The sequence below is a fragment of the Herpailurus yagouaroundi genome, unplaced genomic scaffold (assembly GCF_014898765.1).
Source record: "Herpailurus yagouaroundi ecotype Mexico unplaced genomic scaffold, PumYag 165, whole genome shotgun sequence".
NCBI classification, from domain to species: domain Eukaryota; kingdom Metazoa; phylum Chordata; class Mammalia; order Carnivora; family Felidae; genus Herpailurus; species Herpailurus yagouaroundi.
This window is the reverse complement of record NW_024412406.1, coordinates 15,588,238-15,607,403: the sequence shown is the minus strand read 5'-3', so window position 1 is coordinate 15,607,403 and position 19,166 is coordinate 15,588,238. Positions and strand designations below refer to the sequence as shown.

The 19,166-nt window shown below is 36.8% G+C and overlaps 1 protein-coding gene across 1 annotated transcript in view; it reads left to right on the top strand.

Moving 5' to 3' along the window:
- Window positions 1-19,166, top strand: part of CUNH8orf34 (chromosome unknown C8orf34 homolog) — a 412,431-nt gene that overhangs the window by 261,602 nt on the left and 131,663 nt on the right. The window contains 1 exon segment of the mRNA XM_040487647.1: window positions 13,293-13,428. Within this exon segment, the coding sequence (XP_040343581.1) occupies window positions 13,293-13,428 (136 nt within the window).

Genomic DNA, 19,166 nt, shown 5'->3' with positions numbered 1-19,166 from the left:
GTGGAGAATCAAATGATGAACTGATAAGCATAAAAAGTAATTACAGAATGTCACAAATGTTCTGGAGATAAAGAAAGATAAAAAGGATAAATATGATAAATGATGCTCTCTTAGATAGAATAGTAAAGGAAATCCCCTCTTGGAGGTCAATATTTGAGCAGAGATTTGAATGAAGGGAGAGAAGCCCTGTATGGTCATATCTGGGGAAAGGGCACCCTAGGTAGGGAGCACAGTAAGTGCAGAGACCTGAAAACATGGACATTATTGGATTGTTCAAGGCACAGAAAGAGGCTAAGGATGCTGTAGAAGGAGTATATTGTATAGCCATTTTGTACATTTTTTGATTTTTATATTTTTTTCTTATCTTTAAATATCCATTTTTAGTAAACTCAAAATGTTTCTATAATTAGGGTATGAGATGGGTTCTTAGGTGATATCATGCTGTATGACATGTTACTAAAGAATAGTTCCATAGAGGCCACTATCCAAGAAAATGGAACAGAGTTGAAAATGGTCTTGTAAAATTTCATTTGGGGTTGCAGTGTCTTGTGGCTTGAAGTGTAAAGGATGAGAACAGCATGTGAATTCCAAGAAAGCAACATGGAATGGAAAGAGAACATACAGTGTGTCAGACAGGATGGCAACGTCTTGTGGCATGTGGCTCCCATCTCAGTGATGGGAAAGGTATGTCCTGTGCTTGCTTCTTGCCTGTGGCACACCACAAGGGAGAATGAGTTGGCAACCACAGCCAAAATACATCAGTAACAATTTTAGTATATGGCCAGCCATGGTCTTCTTTTTTTATTTTCCAAAAATTTGATTCTTTTAAAATGTATTCCAAAGGGCTGAGCAGAAAACAGAAATAAAGGGAGTTTGGAGGGAATAGGAAGATGGGTAGCTATGATACTTAATGCTATTTTTGAATTAGCCATATTGGATTTAGAATTCCAACAAATGTGACAAGCATAATGAAATACGTTTTTGTCTAACTTTTAAAAAACTTTTTAAATGTGCATGTAGTGGGTTAAAATTTGCCTAACTGAGAATATCGCATGATGAGATGAAAATCTCAATATCAATAGCACAAAGTCGAGAGAAGGAGTAAAGCAAAGTACAAAGGAATTAAAATGGAGGACTATTGGAGCAAAAGAAGTCTACAATGTCTAGTATCTAGTAAGAAGAATACTATCAAAGCTGGAGACTTAAGCAAAAATAAGGATGGAATACAAGAAAAGAAAGAGGAAAGAAGGGTAGTGATGGAAGATGTCAACCACCAAAGACATATTACGCTTGAAACCCAAGAAAAAAGTAAACTGACAATAAATCCTGAGTTTAATCACAAATATCACATTAATTTACCTTCCTGTATTTGCATCATGTATATAAAATAAACTGACTTCAGGTAGAGTCAATTCTACTAAAGATAAGTTTAGAGAAGAGATACAGAAAATTTAACTGCTGGTCTTGGGACTGTAGCAATTAGTGTATAAATTTATCATATTCTCTCCAAAACGCTTATTTTGAGTTAACAAATTATGTAATCTCCATGCAGAAACACTCTTCAAAGTGATCCCAACTAATACTTGTGGTCTGGCAAAAATCAAAATATCATCAAATATGGTGCAGGTTATATATGTTAGGTTGATGGTCAATGTTCACTAGCAATCAACAAATTAATACCTTATTTATTTAACATAGAGCCTGTAGGAATGTAAAAATTATTTTAAATAGGGTTAACAGTTTAAAAACAAAAAGAATAGATGTGTATATGTTGTATCACCCGTAGAGGGTGAAACAATGCTTGCCGTAACATAATGGTGGCTCATCATTCTGTAACTAAACCATTGGGATGAGAAATGAAAAGGCAAGATTTTGCAGTGATTTTTATATTTGAAAAACCTACACCTTTTACTCATCACCTTATGAAAATTAATCATTTCCTAAATTCCAGTCTTTTAGATTAATCAACCTTTCTCTGTGACTACCTGGATACCATTCGTTGTCATGCTCGAGTCTACACTCTAAACACTTTGCCTGGTTTGCCCCTCTTAATGTTTTCCAGTTTTATTCCTCTACTTTTAAGCTCTTTTTTGATCTCCCTTCTCGAGCTTCCCCCTACTGTCCCTCAAATCCAGTCCCTGATGCTACCCTTCAGATATGGTCCCTCATTCTGTGTTATCCACAGTGTGTCATCACAGCAATTCAGAAGGTGACAAAAGTTTCAGGAAAAAGTCAAAAAAAATTTTTTTTGTTTATACAATATAATCTCTTAAATATGTGGTGGGTGAAAATTAAGAAAAATAGATACGCTCTGATGCAGAAACCAGTCTTTGCGAGTAGTGTCTGGATTTGAATTTGCTAGAAGCAGTAGTATTTTCTTGCAGACTGGAAAGAGAAAACCATTCCCAGATGTCTTAATTTTTCTGACTAACAGTAAAGCCTTCACAATTTACATCATGATTGGTTCAATTAGCACAAGACTTGTGATTCATTTGCAATCTAAGTGAACAAATTCTAGCCTATAAATTTTTACAAATGTTTGTGGTCATGATGTGTTTGGCTCTTGAAGGTCAAAGAAATTAAACAGGAACTGATAGCTAACAAAGATATCTCAGGAAGTTTCTCGCTCCTTTCAGTTAATAGTAGATGATACAGAATACATGTAAACTTAAATTTCTGTAAACAGTTTCCCTAACTTACTGGTCTAATCACTTTCTTTGTTTATTGATCTCATGTGGTCAAGGAAAGTAAATACTCTGTAACCTGCTCTCATGTTACTAAAGAGGGAAACCAGCACAGCATTTAATTCCACAAGACATTTTTTCCCCGATGCAATTCTAACTTAAAATTAAAAAAAATTTTTTTTTGATGATTATTTTTGAGAGAGCTAGTGAGTGAGCAGGGAGGGCCAAAGAGAGAGGAGGACATAGGATCTGAAGGGGACTCTGTGCTGACAGCAAAGAGCCCAAGGTGGGGCTCGAACTCCTGAACCTTGAGATCATGACCTGAGCTGAAGTCAGATCCTTAACCAACTGAGCCACCCAGGCACCCCTAACTTAAATTTTTTTTTAAACTAAGGTCATTCAAAAAAATTATAGCCTATAATTTCTGATATCAATCACTTTGTTCTTAACTATTTACAAATTTGGTTAAGTTGTGATCTTCTGATATATGGAGAAAGAATGCTGAACTCCTATTCCAGGCATGACTGAAATGTGGGAGGATTTTTTACCACAATACCTGAGATTCGTTGTCTGGCCACTTCGAAGAATGAAGAGGTGGACACAAAATGAGCAGCAGGCAAAAGTTTATTAGAATATAAGATTAGGAAGGAAGAAAATAGTAGGGAAGCTCTCTTTACAGAGAGGAGACATTCAAAAGTGAATGCTTGTCAACAATAGGCAAAGGTGGTTGTTTTTTAAGGTTGTGGTCGCCCCACCCCTTCCCTTCTCCCCAGTTCCTTCTCAGGTTTTATCCTGATTGGCTGGATAACTCTAGGTGCTCCGTTGTCCGCTCCTGATTGACTCATTTCCATTGTATGAGGGGTGGTCTATGGCCATACCAGTTCCTCGTGGGTCATAGGTTTTATGGTCTACTTATTTTTGGTCAGGTCTTTCATCAAATTGCTGAAGGAAACTTGAGGGAGAGTCGCCTGAGGGGGTTTGCTGTGGTCAGATACCCCCAGCATTGTTCCAAAATATGTCTTTCCCCACCAAGGATGTCAGGTCCTAATCCTTTCCCTCTCTGCCTATTTTATCCTTTTTAATTTTTTTTTTCCTATCATAGAAACAGAGAATCAATAGAATCATGGCCTTAACATTTTCCCTCCACCTTTTAACCAGAATTTATCCCGGCAAAGTGAATTATGTTTTGCTCTCCATTGTTTCTTTCCCCCTTATAAGGAAATATAGCTGTCTTGCATAAGAAAAAAGTTTTCATAAATATTTTACTTAAACTTGTCTAATTTCTTATATATTTTCTTAACATTTGTTTTATTTTTAATAATTCACTCAGAATATATAACATCTGCTTAAAATATTTGACCAAATCAGCACTATCAACGTAAATCAACAAACCAATTGCAATGCCATATAATTCTTGGGTAACCCTTCGCTGAATCACTGTGAAGAGACTTATGTTTGGAAAGCTTTTAATTTTTGTTATAAAGTTCCTAGAAACAGATGTGAAAATTCGCTCAGATCCCACATTGTCTAGTTCAAGCAGCTGTAAATTATTTCATGGATTACACTTGAACGAAATGAAAGTCCTGAGATTATTTCATCTAGGCAGCTGTTATTTCCTTAAATTAAATCAAAACAATTCTTTGCTTGATTAATTCTTGGTTATTTAGATTGTATAAAGATAAAGTGCTCAAAGTCTTTAGTCATAAATTAGTTCATTTTTCTCAATAGTGTCCCTGTGAGTCAAAGGATGCATCACTATTTTATAGGCTACCTTTAAAAATATGTTACTGCTTCATGCTTCCCCCTGTGGGAAAAAAAATTTTTTTTACTCTCTTCTTTTAAATATAATATGAATATAATGTATCATTTCACTTATAGAGAAAGTTAACATAAGAAGTGTCACTGCTTAGTTTTAACTGCGGGGCTGATAATTTTATCAGTTTTTCTCAGCCATATGGTCTGTAACTTCACTCCACCCCCACTTCCAGCCCTAGACTTGTCCTTCTGTCTATCAAACATCCCTATGGATATCCTGAAGACAGATCCATCTCAGCACATGCCAAACCAAAGACATTATCTCTTCCTATATTCCCCAAAAATGTAATGTGGAGAAACCTGCCAGGATTTCACATTCAATCGTTCACTAAACCTACAGAGTCTTCCTCGGAAATTACCTCCTAACACATTTCTCTCTCTTTTTATTGTGCCTTCCTTACTCCAGGCTGCCAGAAGCTTATATATGCACTACTGATATAGACTCCTTCCTCCCTCATCTCCTCGCTTCCAGTTTTTACTTTTCCAAATGGCTGTAGACATGTGGAACACAAATGTATGTTGTCTGTGTGTGTGTGTGTGTGTGTGTGTGTGTGTGTGTGTATTCAGTTATATATATATATATATATATATATATATATATATATATATATTTTCAGGTAGTGAGTGATAAGGGCTAAGGGGAAAAAAATAAAGCCAGAGAGCAGGATAGCAAGTAATGAAAGTAAATAATCTGGGGCGCCTGGGTGGCTCAGTCGGTTGGGTGACCGACTTCGGCTCAGGTCATGATCTCACAGTTTGTGAGTTCGAGCCCCACATTGGGCTCTGTGCTGATGGCTCAGAGCCTGGAGCCTGCTTCGGCTTCTGTGTCTCCTCCTCTCTCTACCCCTCTCCTGCTCACTCTCTGTCTGTCTCTCTCTCTCTCTCTCTCTCTCTCTCAGTAGTAAATAAACGTTAAAAAAATTTTAAAAAAAAGTAAATAATCTTTTGAATAGAGTCAATGAAAATGATTATATTGTTCTCAGGAATATTCTCACATATATTTCATGACTATATTCTTATTTGCATCAATTCAAGGCATATTAAGTTAGTCTAAAGCTATAGGATATAGCATAGTTTAGTTTGTTTAAAAATATAATTTTAATTAATATATTCATGAAATATATGTTCTAGAACAGCACTGTCCAATAGAAATACAATATGAGCCACACAAATTGGAGCAACTTATGTAATTTTAAAGTTTCCAGTAATTACATTAAAAAGGAAAAAGAAATAGGTAAAATTAATTGTAATAATAAAGTTTATTTAGGAGCGCCTAGGTGGCTCAGTCTGTTAAGTGTCCGACTCTTGATCTCAGCTCAGGTCTTGATCTCAGGGTTGTGAGTTCAAGCCCCACATTGGGCTCCATGCTAGGCATGGAGCCTACTTAAAAAGAAAATAATAATAAAGTTCATTTAATGCAGCATATCCAAACTATTATTATTTCAACACATAGTCACTATAAAAGTTATAAATTAGATATTTTGTATTATGTTCTTCCTAAGTCTTCTAAATCTGTGTTTACTTTACTCATAATGGCATATCACAATTCAAACTAGCCATTCTGAATGTTCTGTAGCAACATGTAGCTAGTAACTATTAAATTAGATGGTATAGTTCTATAATAAATTGATCATATTAACTATATCAAATATATTCTTGATATTTAGTTGAATGTACAATTGTATGTTCTTATGTAAGAACTTATTAATGAGAAATGCATTTATAGTGATGAGTAATATATTTATGAGCTCATTTACTAAATGTAATTGAATATATTCATTTCAACGAAGAATATTTTATTGAGATAATATCTCTATATTATAGAGATCATAGCATTGTCTATGTTCAAAAAGAAAATTTCTAAACATTGTATATAACTCTAGAAAATTGGTTTTTTTAGTAAATACACTTACGTTATCTTTTTAAGACACAGATTTGATAATTTTATCTCCCTTCATTATCTGAGACTAGGCTCTTTTCCAGTATTACATCCTGATATCCCTATACATCTCAGGTTATAGTCGAATAGCTGCATAAAATCCCCCCCAAATACTATATACTTTCAAGTCTATGTGCATTTTCATGTTCTTCCATCCCTCCAAAAAGTCATTTCCTACCTGGTCTGGCTTATATACTTTTACTCACTTCTTACTTAATGTATTCAACTTTCCTAAATTTTATAATTTTTTTTAATGTTTATTTTTGAGGGAGAGAGACAGAGCATGAGCAGGGAGGGACAAAGAGATAGGGAGACACAGAGTCTGAAGCAGGCTCTAGGCTCTGAGCCATCAGCACAGTGCCTGATGTGAGGCTTGACACGAGGCTCTAACCCATGAACCATGAGATCATGACTTGAGCCAAAGTTGGAAGCTTAAACACACTAGGCCACCCAGGCACCTCAGTGTATTCATCATTCTAATAATTACTTTATCATTTAGATTTCAGTTAGAAACTGAAAATATTCTACCTCATTAAAATAGAATAGTGCCAAGCATTAATAGATAATATCTGGCAGGTTTTGTTGTTGTTGTTGTTGTTGTTGTTGTTGTTGTTGTTGTTGTTTTTAAAAACCCTCGGTTTGTTGCTTTCTTATTTGTTTTCCATAACATTTAAAACATTTATATCTGTTTTGTCTCTGGGATAAAACTAATTATATCGTATTATAGTTACCTACCTTCTTAAGTAGACATTAATATCCACTAGACAGTTAGACTTCAAAGTATCAAAAAAGAGCAAGAATATTTTTAAAAATTCCCACCAGATTATTTGTACATAATCTTACTCTACCACTATAATCTTAAGAATTATGAGATTCTCTGGTGAAAATGTATTTCAGATTGGTTTACAGAAAATTTTAGTTGGCTAGAGTCTTTCCTTAATAGACTGAATTTGTATCTACTTACTACCAAAGATGGTATATGGTATATCTACCTATCTACCATAGTTACAGCACTTGGCTGCATACTGTGGAGGAATATCTTGGAGAACATTTTATTTAGAAAAAAAAGCCCAAAAAAGGGAAGAGAAGAAGGGAGGAAGGAAGGAAAGAAGGAAGGAAGAAAAAAAGAGAAGGAGGGAGGAAAGGAGTAGTGAGGGAGGGAGAGAGGAAGGAGGGAAGGAAGAAAAGGAAACACTGATACCATCGATGTTCACAGAACCTAAGTTTTCTATCTTTAGAAGTTCTCAGCATTTCTTGCCTTGACTTATCCAATACTGAAAATGCCTTGGACAGGATCTTACTCAAATTCTTTAATTTGTTTTTCTCCTTCTCTTTCAATTTGTGTAAACTTTCCAAATTTTCAAAGTTTAGGCATTTCTGGTTTTTTCTTTGATGATTTAATCCTAGACACCTGCTCCCTGTAATAAGGCTGTTAAGGAAATGGAATTATGGATACCTAGATTTGTATTTTTTTTCCTTTGCAAACTAAACATAGATTATTAGTAGCCTTCCATGACTAAACAGGATGCAGGATTCTTTATAGTTGCATCACCCTTTAGAGCTTTGGTAAGTACTCTATAGTTTTTAGGAGCTTATTGATCATCTTTGGCAGAACTAATATTGGTAAGGAATAAAAGGATCAGTATTTCTCAGAGTAAGCCTTCTCCCAAGACTTTAAGAGCCAACTGCACTACATCATCACAGCTGCATTGGACAGTCCACAGCCAATGCAGCAGGCTGAGGTGGTCTTAGCTTGCAGCACCCCGAAGGCTCCAACGAACTAGCAAGTGAATTCCAGCAGGCTTCTCACTCTAAGGTTCTCTTTTTCTGCCTCTGTGTGATAGTTATTCTGAGCTAGAAAGAAAAAAAAAAAAAAGATCATACTCAGATGGGGATGGGGTGCCTAGGCTAACTTCAAAACACCTTGTGAAATACATTTCTTGAATTTGCAAGTAGAAAGAGAATTCTGGCATGGAGATTCTACTGTTTGTCGGGGGAGGGGGATGAGGTGGAGAGAAGGCTTGAGCTATGCTGTGATTGGAAGCTGTTGGCATGAGGAACCTGGAAGCAAGCTAACTAGAAGCAGACGGCCTTTGCACTTGGTTTGAGTAGCACATTTGACTTTCTCTGGTTGGTTCTGAGTCGGAAATGGGCACAAAAGGAGGGAAGCCGGCCTTTATTAACCAAGTCCTGAATGTTTGGGGCTAATTTCTGCTAAGGCTTCACAGGGTTGTTCCAGCAAAGGTGTGGGACGTGTTCTAATGTCCTCGATGATCTTTCCTCCCTCTGTTTGTGTGTTCAGTCTCTAAGTCCCCTCCTTTAGTCATACCGTCAATGCAAAAAGTTGGCCAGAAGATGACTAGAGACCCAGATCTTCACTGCTTGATGATTGTTCACTTGTCTCCATAATCGGTTGCATCCCAAGGGCTTCTTAATCTTTTTGATGTTGTATCCTCATGGTGACCATCTGATAAGAAAGTGGCTGTGTAGAAGCATTTAAAACTTGCATTAAGTATTAAGATGGTATAATTAAATGGGCTGGTATCATGACCCCTGTGACATAAACAAGAATAATTAAAAGTTCATTTGAGATACTTCAAAAACAACAGCCTGAATGTCCGAACAAGGCCAAGAGAATAATTCTGTAGGTCATAAAGATCAATCTTAGAGAACCAAAAAGCTTTTTTTCCTTAAAATGATAGGTAGCTTTTTCTAAATTATCTGTTCCATTGACCCAAGTACAGCACGAAATGTTAGCAATGAATGGCAGAGATACTGTCATGACTAGTGAACAGGAAATCTAAACTGTCCATTATTACCCTTGCCAAGGAATTGAGACTGATCTATAATCCATCTAGGTTATGAGTGGTATAATTTTATAACTTATGCCAGAGTTAAAATGACAGGTCTTAAAGTCTTTTGTTTGTATGGTTTTTACTATTGGAAACACTGCTTTGCTTATTTGTAGGAGTACTGAATCGGTAACACCTCCAGGTAATGTGTCTGAATAATCAAGGGTAGCCTCATTTTGGAGCTTATATCTCAATTGGAATTTTCAGATTTGATGATTTATAGAATTAGAGTGTCTATGTACAGATAAAGTTTGTAATACTATTCTTAAAGTGTGTAAGATAGCAGTATAAGGCAAGCAAGGCTAGCTATCCTGGCTGCAAAGGAAGTAGTATCTGTTAGGAACACATGGATATCCAGGAAAAAAGAAGCTGTTCGTGACTTGAGGTTGGAATCCAGACCTTCTATTAGCTGGATTACATATTTGCATTTCTATTGGTCCAGGTGGCGAATAATTGGCCCAACATCTTAGGAAGGTCCCTCTCTTTTTCTGAGAAAAGGATACTAGTAGAGTCACAAATGGATCTATTTAAGGTCATCTGTCCCCGTAGGTGCAAGTGAAGACACCATTGGTTATAATTCCCTTTGATCTCATTTCCCCTAGATTGGAATTTGCCCTAGATTTTCATCATTAGGGTCCAGTGAGAAATAGTGTATCTAGCAACCAGTGAGCTTGAAGGCTATTGTTTGGGATAATCAAAGATTGGTGTTACAATAATTATACTTTGATCTAAGTTTAGTAAAAGGAGAATAAAAGAAAAAGGGTCTTTATGGATAGGCAACATCCATGGTCTCTAGAAAATGAGAAATGATTATAAGTAAGGAGATAAAAAACAAAATAGGAATTAGGCAGAGGTTTTTATCCAGCACCTTGTACAGAAACTGTCCACTATCTGGATTATTCTAAAAGTTGGGTCTTGGATCATCTTCTACTATGAAGATCAACTGCTTCTAGAGAATCTTCAGTTGAGGTCCCCTACTAGGTCAGGCTTCCACTTTTGTTGATTCTGGATTACTTCTTTAGTTGTGAAATGTGAGCCCAAGTATTTACTCCAGGGAGTTTTACTTCTGTATCTGTTGTTAACAGTATCTGATAGAATCCCTTCCAATTAGGTTGAAGAGCAGTTTTTCCCTGATACATCTTCTGATAGATAAAGCCTCATAGTTGAAAATCATGAAGAGGCTATTTAAGAAGACTGTTTGAATGCACCCTTAACCTGTAATATTTTGTGATGTCTGTGTGCATGAGGATAGTATCATATGTAAAATCTTTAAACACATGGGCCTTCCAGTTACCAGTTCACAGGGAAGCAAACAATATGTCCCTGACGGAGCAGACCGTACTGCATCAAGGGTGGGTAGGAGTACCCTTGACCAAAAGAGGTCAAGGGTTTCTGAAAGTTTTGTTAGTTTTATTTCAAGGGTATCATTATTCTTTCTACCTTTTCAGAAGTATATAGATGGTAAGAGTGACATGGTTTCTGAGTAAGGGGTAATACCTTACAGAGTTCTTTTATCATATTTCTTGTGAAAAGTGTGCCTGGGTCACTTGATAAAAATTTATATTCCCAAGGCTGGAAACACAAAGTTGAGCACATTTTTAGCAACTGTAAAGATCATAGCTTTTTGACAAAACAATGTTTCGACCCACCCTGAAATTATACAGGCATACAATAGCTAAATCATATTGAAATCTCATGGAAAGTGAAAGCTATTTAAAATCCATCAGAAGGGCCCTTGAAGCTTTAGTTTCTGGCCATGACTCACATTTACAGTTTTTCTAGAATTATGCTGGTGATAAGTACACATGACTTAAATATTACTTCAGCTATCTTTTTAAAGTTAACCCAGCCATGTTAATTTAAGATAATAACCAATTTATCTGTACCATGATGAGTAGTTTCATGGAGAAATTTAGCTAATATCCATCTGAAACCACCTAGTGCCACCAAGTAGCTGTCTTGAGGACACCAGAGATTATCTAGTGAAGCTAGAACCACATTTTTTCCCTTTTATTTTTTTCAAAATGAGGGGCTAAATGTCGACATTTTACAATGGTCTCTTTGAATTAATTTAAGGATTTATCCTTTGAGTTTAATAGTGTCAAAATCTTTGTTAAGGCCACTTGTTTGGCAAAATGATCTGCTAGAGATTATTTCCTTTAGCTCCCATATTATTTCTGTTTTCATGAACCCCAACTTTTATAATTGTTACCTCTTTTTGAAGAAGGAATGCATGTAAACATCTTGTCCATTTTTGATGGAAGTTCCAACAGAGTTGACCCCTTTGTTTCCAAAGCATCCCAAATTCGTGTATTCATGTATATATATACTCTGTGGTCTTTGTCTAGTTGACAAGCTCAAGTAATTGCAATAATTCTGCCATCTGGGCTGATTTTACTTCACGTAGAGGATTGTATTCCAAAGGCAAGCTTAAATTGGTAAGACATTTTCTACTCCAGTTTGAAGTTTTGAGGTATGATCTATCAACAAATAATATTATTCCAGACTTTTCAATGGGAGCCCTCAAAAAGACTGAATGGAATATAGTAAGTTCCCTGAGCTAAGAAAATTGTGAAGTTCTCTTCTTCTGGTAGGGGCAGGAGAGGGCAGATCAGTCATGTCTCAGTGGTGAACAGTACTGCGAGGAAGAGACATGAACAAAATCTCATGGAGGCTAATTAGCTATAGCTGAAAGGTGCTGTGTTTTCAGACAGTAGTAATGTCTGTGTTGTATGAGGAACCATAAGATCAAGAGAGAAGTCTATATAACTGTTTCAGCAAAAGCACCAAATTTTGAAGTGGTGGTTATTGCTCTAAAACAAGGGGAATGCGCCTTTTCAGCCAGGTCAAAGTGATGAGTTTTTATGACTCCCATGAAATTGAGTTAAAACTCTGTAGGCTTGCCAAATTGCTCATGTGCAAGTAGATGAAAAAATGTTAGTTGGGATTGCCTGAGGAAGGAGACAAATAGACTCCTGTGACAAGCCTTCTTCAGATAATGGAAAGCCTGTTTATGACTTAAACTGAAAGTTGTCACAATCTCAGGAAAATTTGACACTTGTTTACAATATCCATTTAAACCCAAAACACTCTTGATTGTTTTGGGAGGGGTGTCAGATGTTCAGATAGTCCTATAACCTTATCAGGAGAGAGTGATTTGCCTACTTATATAGGTTATAACCTCAAATGATGGATTATGTTTTGGCAAAATTATAATTTATCTTTTGAAACTTTATGTCCGTCTTTTGCTAAGACTGAGAACAAATAAATAGAAGCCTTTTTACAGGAGTCCTTGTGCTATGAATAAAGCAGGGGATCGTGTACATATTCCATCAGGACTGAATTACCAGGGAAACTTAGATCTTTTAGTCTTTATTGAGAACCTGGGAAAAGTAGGCACAGGCTTTGGTGAACCTTGGGCATGACTATTCAGGTATATTGTCCTCCCCATGTGAAAACAAAAAGGAAAGGTTAAGAGTGAAAAGAGAAGCCTTCAGACATGCTCTTATTGGAAGCTGTTGGATAGGAAAGTTGTGAAGGCAAGTTAATTAGAAGCAAATGATCCTATATAATTAATTTGGAAGACATATAGTCTTGTCTTTGGTTGGCTCTGAGTTGGAAGCAAAGGCAAAAAATGAGAAACTGGCAGTCATTGACTGAGTCCTGACCATGTGAGGCTAAATGCTATAGAGATTTTAGGTTGGTTTCTTTGACCAGTTACAGAAAGGTGATAGACCCATGTTCTGTAGGCATAGATGGTCTGCCCACTGTCCAAAACAGACTCAGTCTCTTACCATTTTTCTTCTGTAAATCTTCTCATGTAATTTGTCTCCAACTACATCTAGAAATGATTTGAAAAATAATTGAAGCATGAGGTAATATTTTTGCAAAGTGGAAATATAATGTTTTGCTTAACTATTGGCAGATATCTGAAAATATGGACTTTTCTTATTAATTCCATTAGGGCTAATTTTTTCTCTGCAATTGTTTATGTTGTTACAGAGGATCTCGATGATTTAAGAATGGAGGGAGTAACTACCCTTGTACCTTCTGGGAGCAAATTTAACCAAGGTCGTGCTACTCACCCTGCCGAACCTCAGGCCAAGGTCACGTTGAACATCTGTTCAAGGTGTGCCAGGTAAAACAAATAATAGGTATGGTATATAAAAATATGATCTTAATTTTTAAAATCTAAGTTTTTGATGCAAAGGGTGTACTCCTCTATGTTAAGAAAATCATTTACTTCAAATTACCTTTTGTGCTAACATTGGCAAGGGAGTTAGTCGTGCAGTGTATCCTTGTATTCAGTGCCACTCAGACCAACAATGAATCAAAGAGTTTAGCTTGCCCTCACTTCACAGTTTGAGAAATTTTAACTCTTTCTGTCTCTGAATTTCATTTGCTGCCTTCCCTTCTGTTTCCTTTCAAAGGCAGACTCTAAGGGCTTTAAGGGTTCAAAGCCACTTTTAAAGCACCCGCGTAAAAACGAGTTTGCCCAGGTATCCTTTAAGATCTGATATTATTGGCCTCTTAACCTGCTCCTCATCTTGTTCACCTCCTGGAAAGAATTTAATCAGCTTGACACTTTTCAGTTTTGGCAGCTGGAAGCAATCTTTGCATAGACTGTATGTGGCCAAAGAAGTAGCTTAAGTTACTGCCAAGTCAGCTCCCAGTGCTGGTCTAGCAGAAACTCACCAAATAGCTAGAATTCATTCTTTTGTAGGAACTAAATCTCATTTGCAAAGAGGCTTTTAAGCCTGTTTAAATGATAAAACAAGCCTTCTAACCCTTATGTAAATGGTGCAGATTAGCAAGAACAATGCACTGGCTGGCCAGTCTTATCTCCTTTTCTTTATGTCTAGCTGTTCTATTGTACTGTTTGAGAGGGGATTAGCCACTGGGAAATGGGGGGCGGGGAGTGTAGGAAAATCAAATCAGATTTTTGTAGTTTTTCCTCTTTCCTTTTACCCTTTTGAAATTTTTATTTTAATTGTCACAGGCTTAGAAAAATAGAAAGGCAGGGATGTTATTTGAGACCATTAGGAAAAATGCCATAGCACAGTGGAAACATCAATGGAAGTAATATTTGGGTGAACTGACTTTGATTAGGGCTGTGAAGAAAACTTCTAATATTTATGTGATGGTATGTAGGCATCTTGAGTGTACAGGTCACCTATGGGAAAGTTTTGTATTTTTTAAAAAAAAAGCCTTTATAGTATTGTTAATAACAAAAATTCAGCTGGGTAAATTTTGAAGATGGAATTGGCTTTATCAAACAATTCCTGAATGAAGCAGCATCTGAACTGAAAAGAGTTCCACTGAGCAACAGGAAAGAAAAGGTTTTTAAAGGTAAAAAGGCAGAGGAATGAGGGGGAATTGTTAGCAAAGAATCCATTGTTTTAGGCTGATGTGGCCTGGCCCTCCTAGGTGGAAAGGAAGGGGTCTATCAGTAAATTTCCTCGTGCTGACCAGGAAATCCCCATGTTGACTGGTTAAAGGTTACACACTCCTGGAGAGTTGAAACTGCAGTTAGGTTAAGTATTAAGTCTTGGTTTACTGACTTGGGGGCTTAACTTAAATGGCTCCATTATGGCCCTGTGGTTTCTTTTTAACAGTATATTTGTTCATTTATACTTTGCCTTGAGAGGGATTAGTATTTGGTCCTTCATATCATTCGTAGAAGATTGTTTTTTTTTCAAAAGCTTATAAAATGATACCTTTCTAACTATTGAGAATTTGAATTGAGAAAAGACCAAGCACATACCTAACCCTAAATTACCCACCATTCAGCTTGCCAATAATAGAGTTAGGCTATTATAAGTCACAACCTGCGTTTAAAGTTGAGCCCTTAACTAATTTATTAAAGAGATTCGATTAAATAAATAATCAGTTGGGGCGCCTGGGTGGCGCAGTCGGTTAAGTGCCCGACTTCAGCGGTTGGTGAGTTCGAGCCCCGCGTCGGGCTCTGGGCTGATGGCTCAGAGCCTGGAGCCTGTTTCTGATTCTGTGTCTCCCTCTCTCTCTGCCCCTCCCCCGTTCATACTCTGTCTCTCTCTGTCCCAAAAATAAATAAACGTTGGAAAATAAATAAATAAATAAATAAATAATCAGTTATATTATTGCTTTCTCACTATGTACTACATACATATGTACTATTTTAAGCACATTAAATATATAAATTTATTTAATTCTCAATTAACACTGGGAATTAATTACTATTGTAATGTTAGGTTATGTTATTGCGAAGCACCAAGCTATTGTCTGAGGGCAAAGACGGAAGCCTCAAATAGTTAAAAACAATGAGATAGGAAGAGATTTGGGTGTTAAAAATGATGGGAGCTCATGACTCTTTTGATGGAGAAGAGGCAATGTTGTACTTTCAAAAGCAAGATAAGGATATATTGATTCAGGGAAATGTGGTAAAGAGTATGGAAAGAAACATAAGGCTGTTGATTTTAGAGTGGATACCAGGTCAAAATTCAGAGTGGAGGAAAAACTTAATATCGGTTATCAAGAACCTTTAAAAACCCAAGACTTTACCTTATTTGCAATTGTTTTTATCAATGCTGGAAGAAGACAGTTGTCAGAGACAGAGGACTCCAGGTGTTAGCATTTTCACTGGTCCCCAAAGCCCCAAATTTCACAGAATGACACAAATAGGATAGAAAGTTATAGTACTCGAGAGGAACCCTGAGTTTAGGAAACCTGAATGTTTTGTAATGGGAAGTTACCATAGCTCTACAGGGAGACTCCATATTTCTCTTCCAAGGCTGTTTGTAGTATAAACATTCCTGAACAGATTGTCTGAAACAGAGGTTGTCAGTGTCTCTGCTCACAAGATAGGTAGTAACTTGAGAGACTCATGGAGAATTATCTCCCGGTACTACTTAGAGTGGATTACTTTTGTAATGCATTGATATGGTAATCAAATTCCTCCATAATTATTTTTCAAACATAAATTAATATTGTTGGCTCACCTCTCCTTGTTGCAAGTAAGACTTTTAAGACTGTGAGAATTATGCTTTTTAAGCCAGGGCTGAGCAATTACCTGAGGCAGAAGTCATTAACTAGAGGACTGTGGGCAGTGTTCATTTGTATTGTGTATCTCCATAATATTTAGAAATACAATTGGATTAGTTGCCAATATTACATAAAATATTGGGATTTCTGTCTTCTTGTAAAAAATCTGTACAGGTGATAATACGAGGCCCACATTCTCAGATGATTACATAGTAGCGGCTTCCCCAGCCAGACGCTTAGACCCCACAGTGGTGCTCCATTTCATCTTGGATTGTCTGTCCAGCTTCACTCATCTACACTACCTGCCTAAGTCTGCAGGCCTTTGTAACCTCTCATTTGTAGAAACGTATTTGCAGAAATGATAAACAATGAATCAGGACTGGAAGAATGCTGACTGAGGTTCCTAGCCTGGCCACAGGAGAAGATTCTGGTGCCCAGAAGAGACAGCTGATACTACAAGGCTATGCACAGGAGTTTATAGTAGGCAGGTAGTAGTTTTGGAGTCACCAGGTGATCCCTCAGAACTCAGAGTGAGTCAGTAAGAAATCCAGTGCTGTAGACTAGACCAACATGGAGAAAATGATTGCTTCATTTAGACAACTGTGCCCATTCTCATTGTTCTTCTTGAGTGGGCACTGGTACCCAGCCTAGAAGATAATAAGGGATAATGGGGGCTTTATGGAGGAAGCCTGGACATTAGATTTTGGGCCTTTTGGGATCAGGATTTAATTCCAAATCTCACTGGATTGGAGACAGTCTGGTGATAATGGATAATAAAGTTTTGGATAATTAATGTTCAGTTGTAGCACATAATTACCAATACTTTTCAAGGCTTTACAGCAAAGATAAAATAGATAGACAACCTCCTTCAAAGTCTGGCAAAGGGATCTAACATACGTACCCTAAGTTACCTAGTGTGTCATCTTGGGAAAAATTATGCAAATATTCAGTAAATCTGGTCTCCTCTGTGAAATGGAGTTCTCGAAATCCTGGAGATAACCTCTAATGACAATTAAGAGGTCTGGACAGGATAATGTATGCAAAGGCAGCTAGCAAATTGTTCACAGTACAAGGATCTCAAGGAACAGAGGGTTTCCTCTTTTTCTCTCACTCACTGGGATAATTACCATGTAAATACTTAAACAGTCAAAATGCTTTGAGTTTTTTCCCATCTTCTTGAGAGGGTTGGATTAAAGTGCTCAGGTATTGAAGAAAAAAGAGCCTCATTTTTCTGACGTTCAGGAATTTTCTCCTGCCTTAGGCTTCTAGCTAGCTAGGGAAAAAAAAGTACATCCATCTTCCAGGATTTCTGTATTTAATAAGAGTGTAAGGTGGCAATATTTTTGTTGGTTATTAGTTTGTTGTCTCTTCAAGTTTTAAGATCAAGAAATCACTTTTTTCCATAGAACTGGAGAGGTATAATGCAATAGGTGAACTTAATGGTTTTGTTGTTATCTCGAAGTAACACCATAGCTGCAAGATACTGTCAATAAGCTCAGGACAGCGTCAGTGAGACTCAGTGATGTTCAGAGTTTCTGCAAAGAGCCCATCAATGAGCAAGTTGGTGGTAAGAGGTTGAGTCTACTCTTTAGATTGCCATTTTTCTCAGTCTTTTTTTTAGATATGACACCACTTGTGAGCTACTTAGGGGGTTAAAGTATCTAGGAGTGAGTTTGCATATGATATGTCCAGAACGTTATTGCCCTTATCAAGTTGAGGGCATTCAGCCAATGGCCACAGAGCACTTCTCATTCAGAAACTGATTGGAAGACATCATCTGGAATGAGACATACATTCTCCTGGAATGATTGAGGGGTATAAAATACAGGTGACCACTGGAGGGACTTCCACTTTCCAAGACATCAGGAGAAGAGGAATTCACAGTAAATTGCTCTGTAAAGTTTTATGTGGGACAAAGTGACTAAAATATCAATAATTTCAAAAGTTTATTGATTTAGCCTATTTACAAGAAATAAGATTATAGAATTTCTTTTTTCATAAATATTTCACTCATGGTTGGGAAAGTGCAGATAAAACAAAGCTGTGTTTCCAAGCTGGAAAATTATTCTGGAGTAGTGTTATTCCTATAGGTCTGAATGGCCTTAGTCTGATGTGGGCATTGCTGCAATTGTGTGATTTAAACAAAGAGATGACATCATCCAGCAAGTGGGAAATGTTGGCTAGTAGATATCTGACCACCAAGATATATTAAGATTCTAACCCAGAACATCTCATTTTCCCCCTCAGATCATAAAGTAAAGAAGCCATTATAAAAGCAGCAATTTTAAGTAAAGAATTTTCTGTGTAGGATGTTGTAGTGTCCTTATAACTGCTGATTTTACTCCTTACAAAATAGATTTTTAATGTATCCATTGTCTTGGTTTGACTTTTGGAAGATTCTACCAATATAACTACAAATCCTTGAATGGTATGGGCAAAACAAGTTTCATTTGTTGTCTGGGAATCACACTAAGTAGTATCAACTAAAAAGCAAAGTGTCAGTAGGTCAATAATGCAAATAATCAGCAACACTTCTGCAGTTTTAAAAAAAAAGTGGTTTGCCAGATTTTGAGTTTCAAATTAAATTTTTAAATTCAATGTCTTGAATTTCTGTTGTAAGATAACAGTTAAGATACCGACAGCAAGTAGACAAATGTGGATACCAAGGCACCAGATGACTATTTCAGTGAAGTTTATAAGACATTTTCCTGGAAAGACCACCCATTAATTCTGTCTACCCACTGCCATTCTGAGGAGTTAAATCTTGTTTTCTTGGACTCCTGCCAGGGCATTCCGGGTGGTAAAATGCTATTTGTTTTTGATGGTGCAAGTGTTTGCATTCATTCATGCTTAACA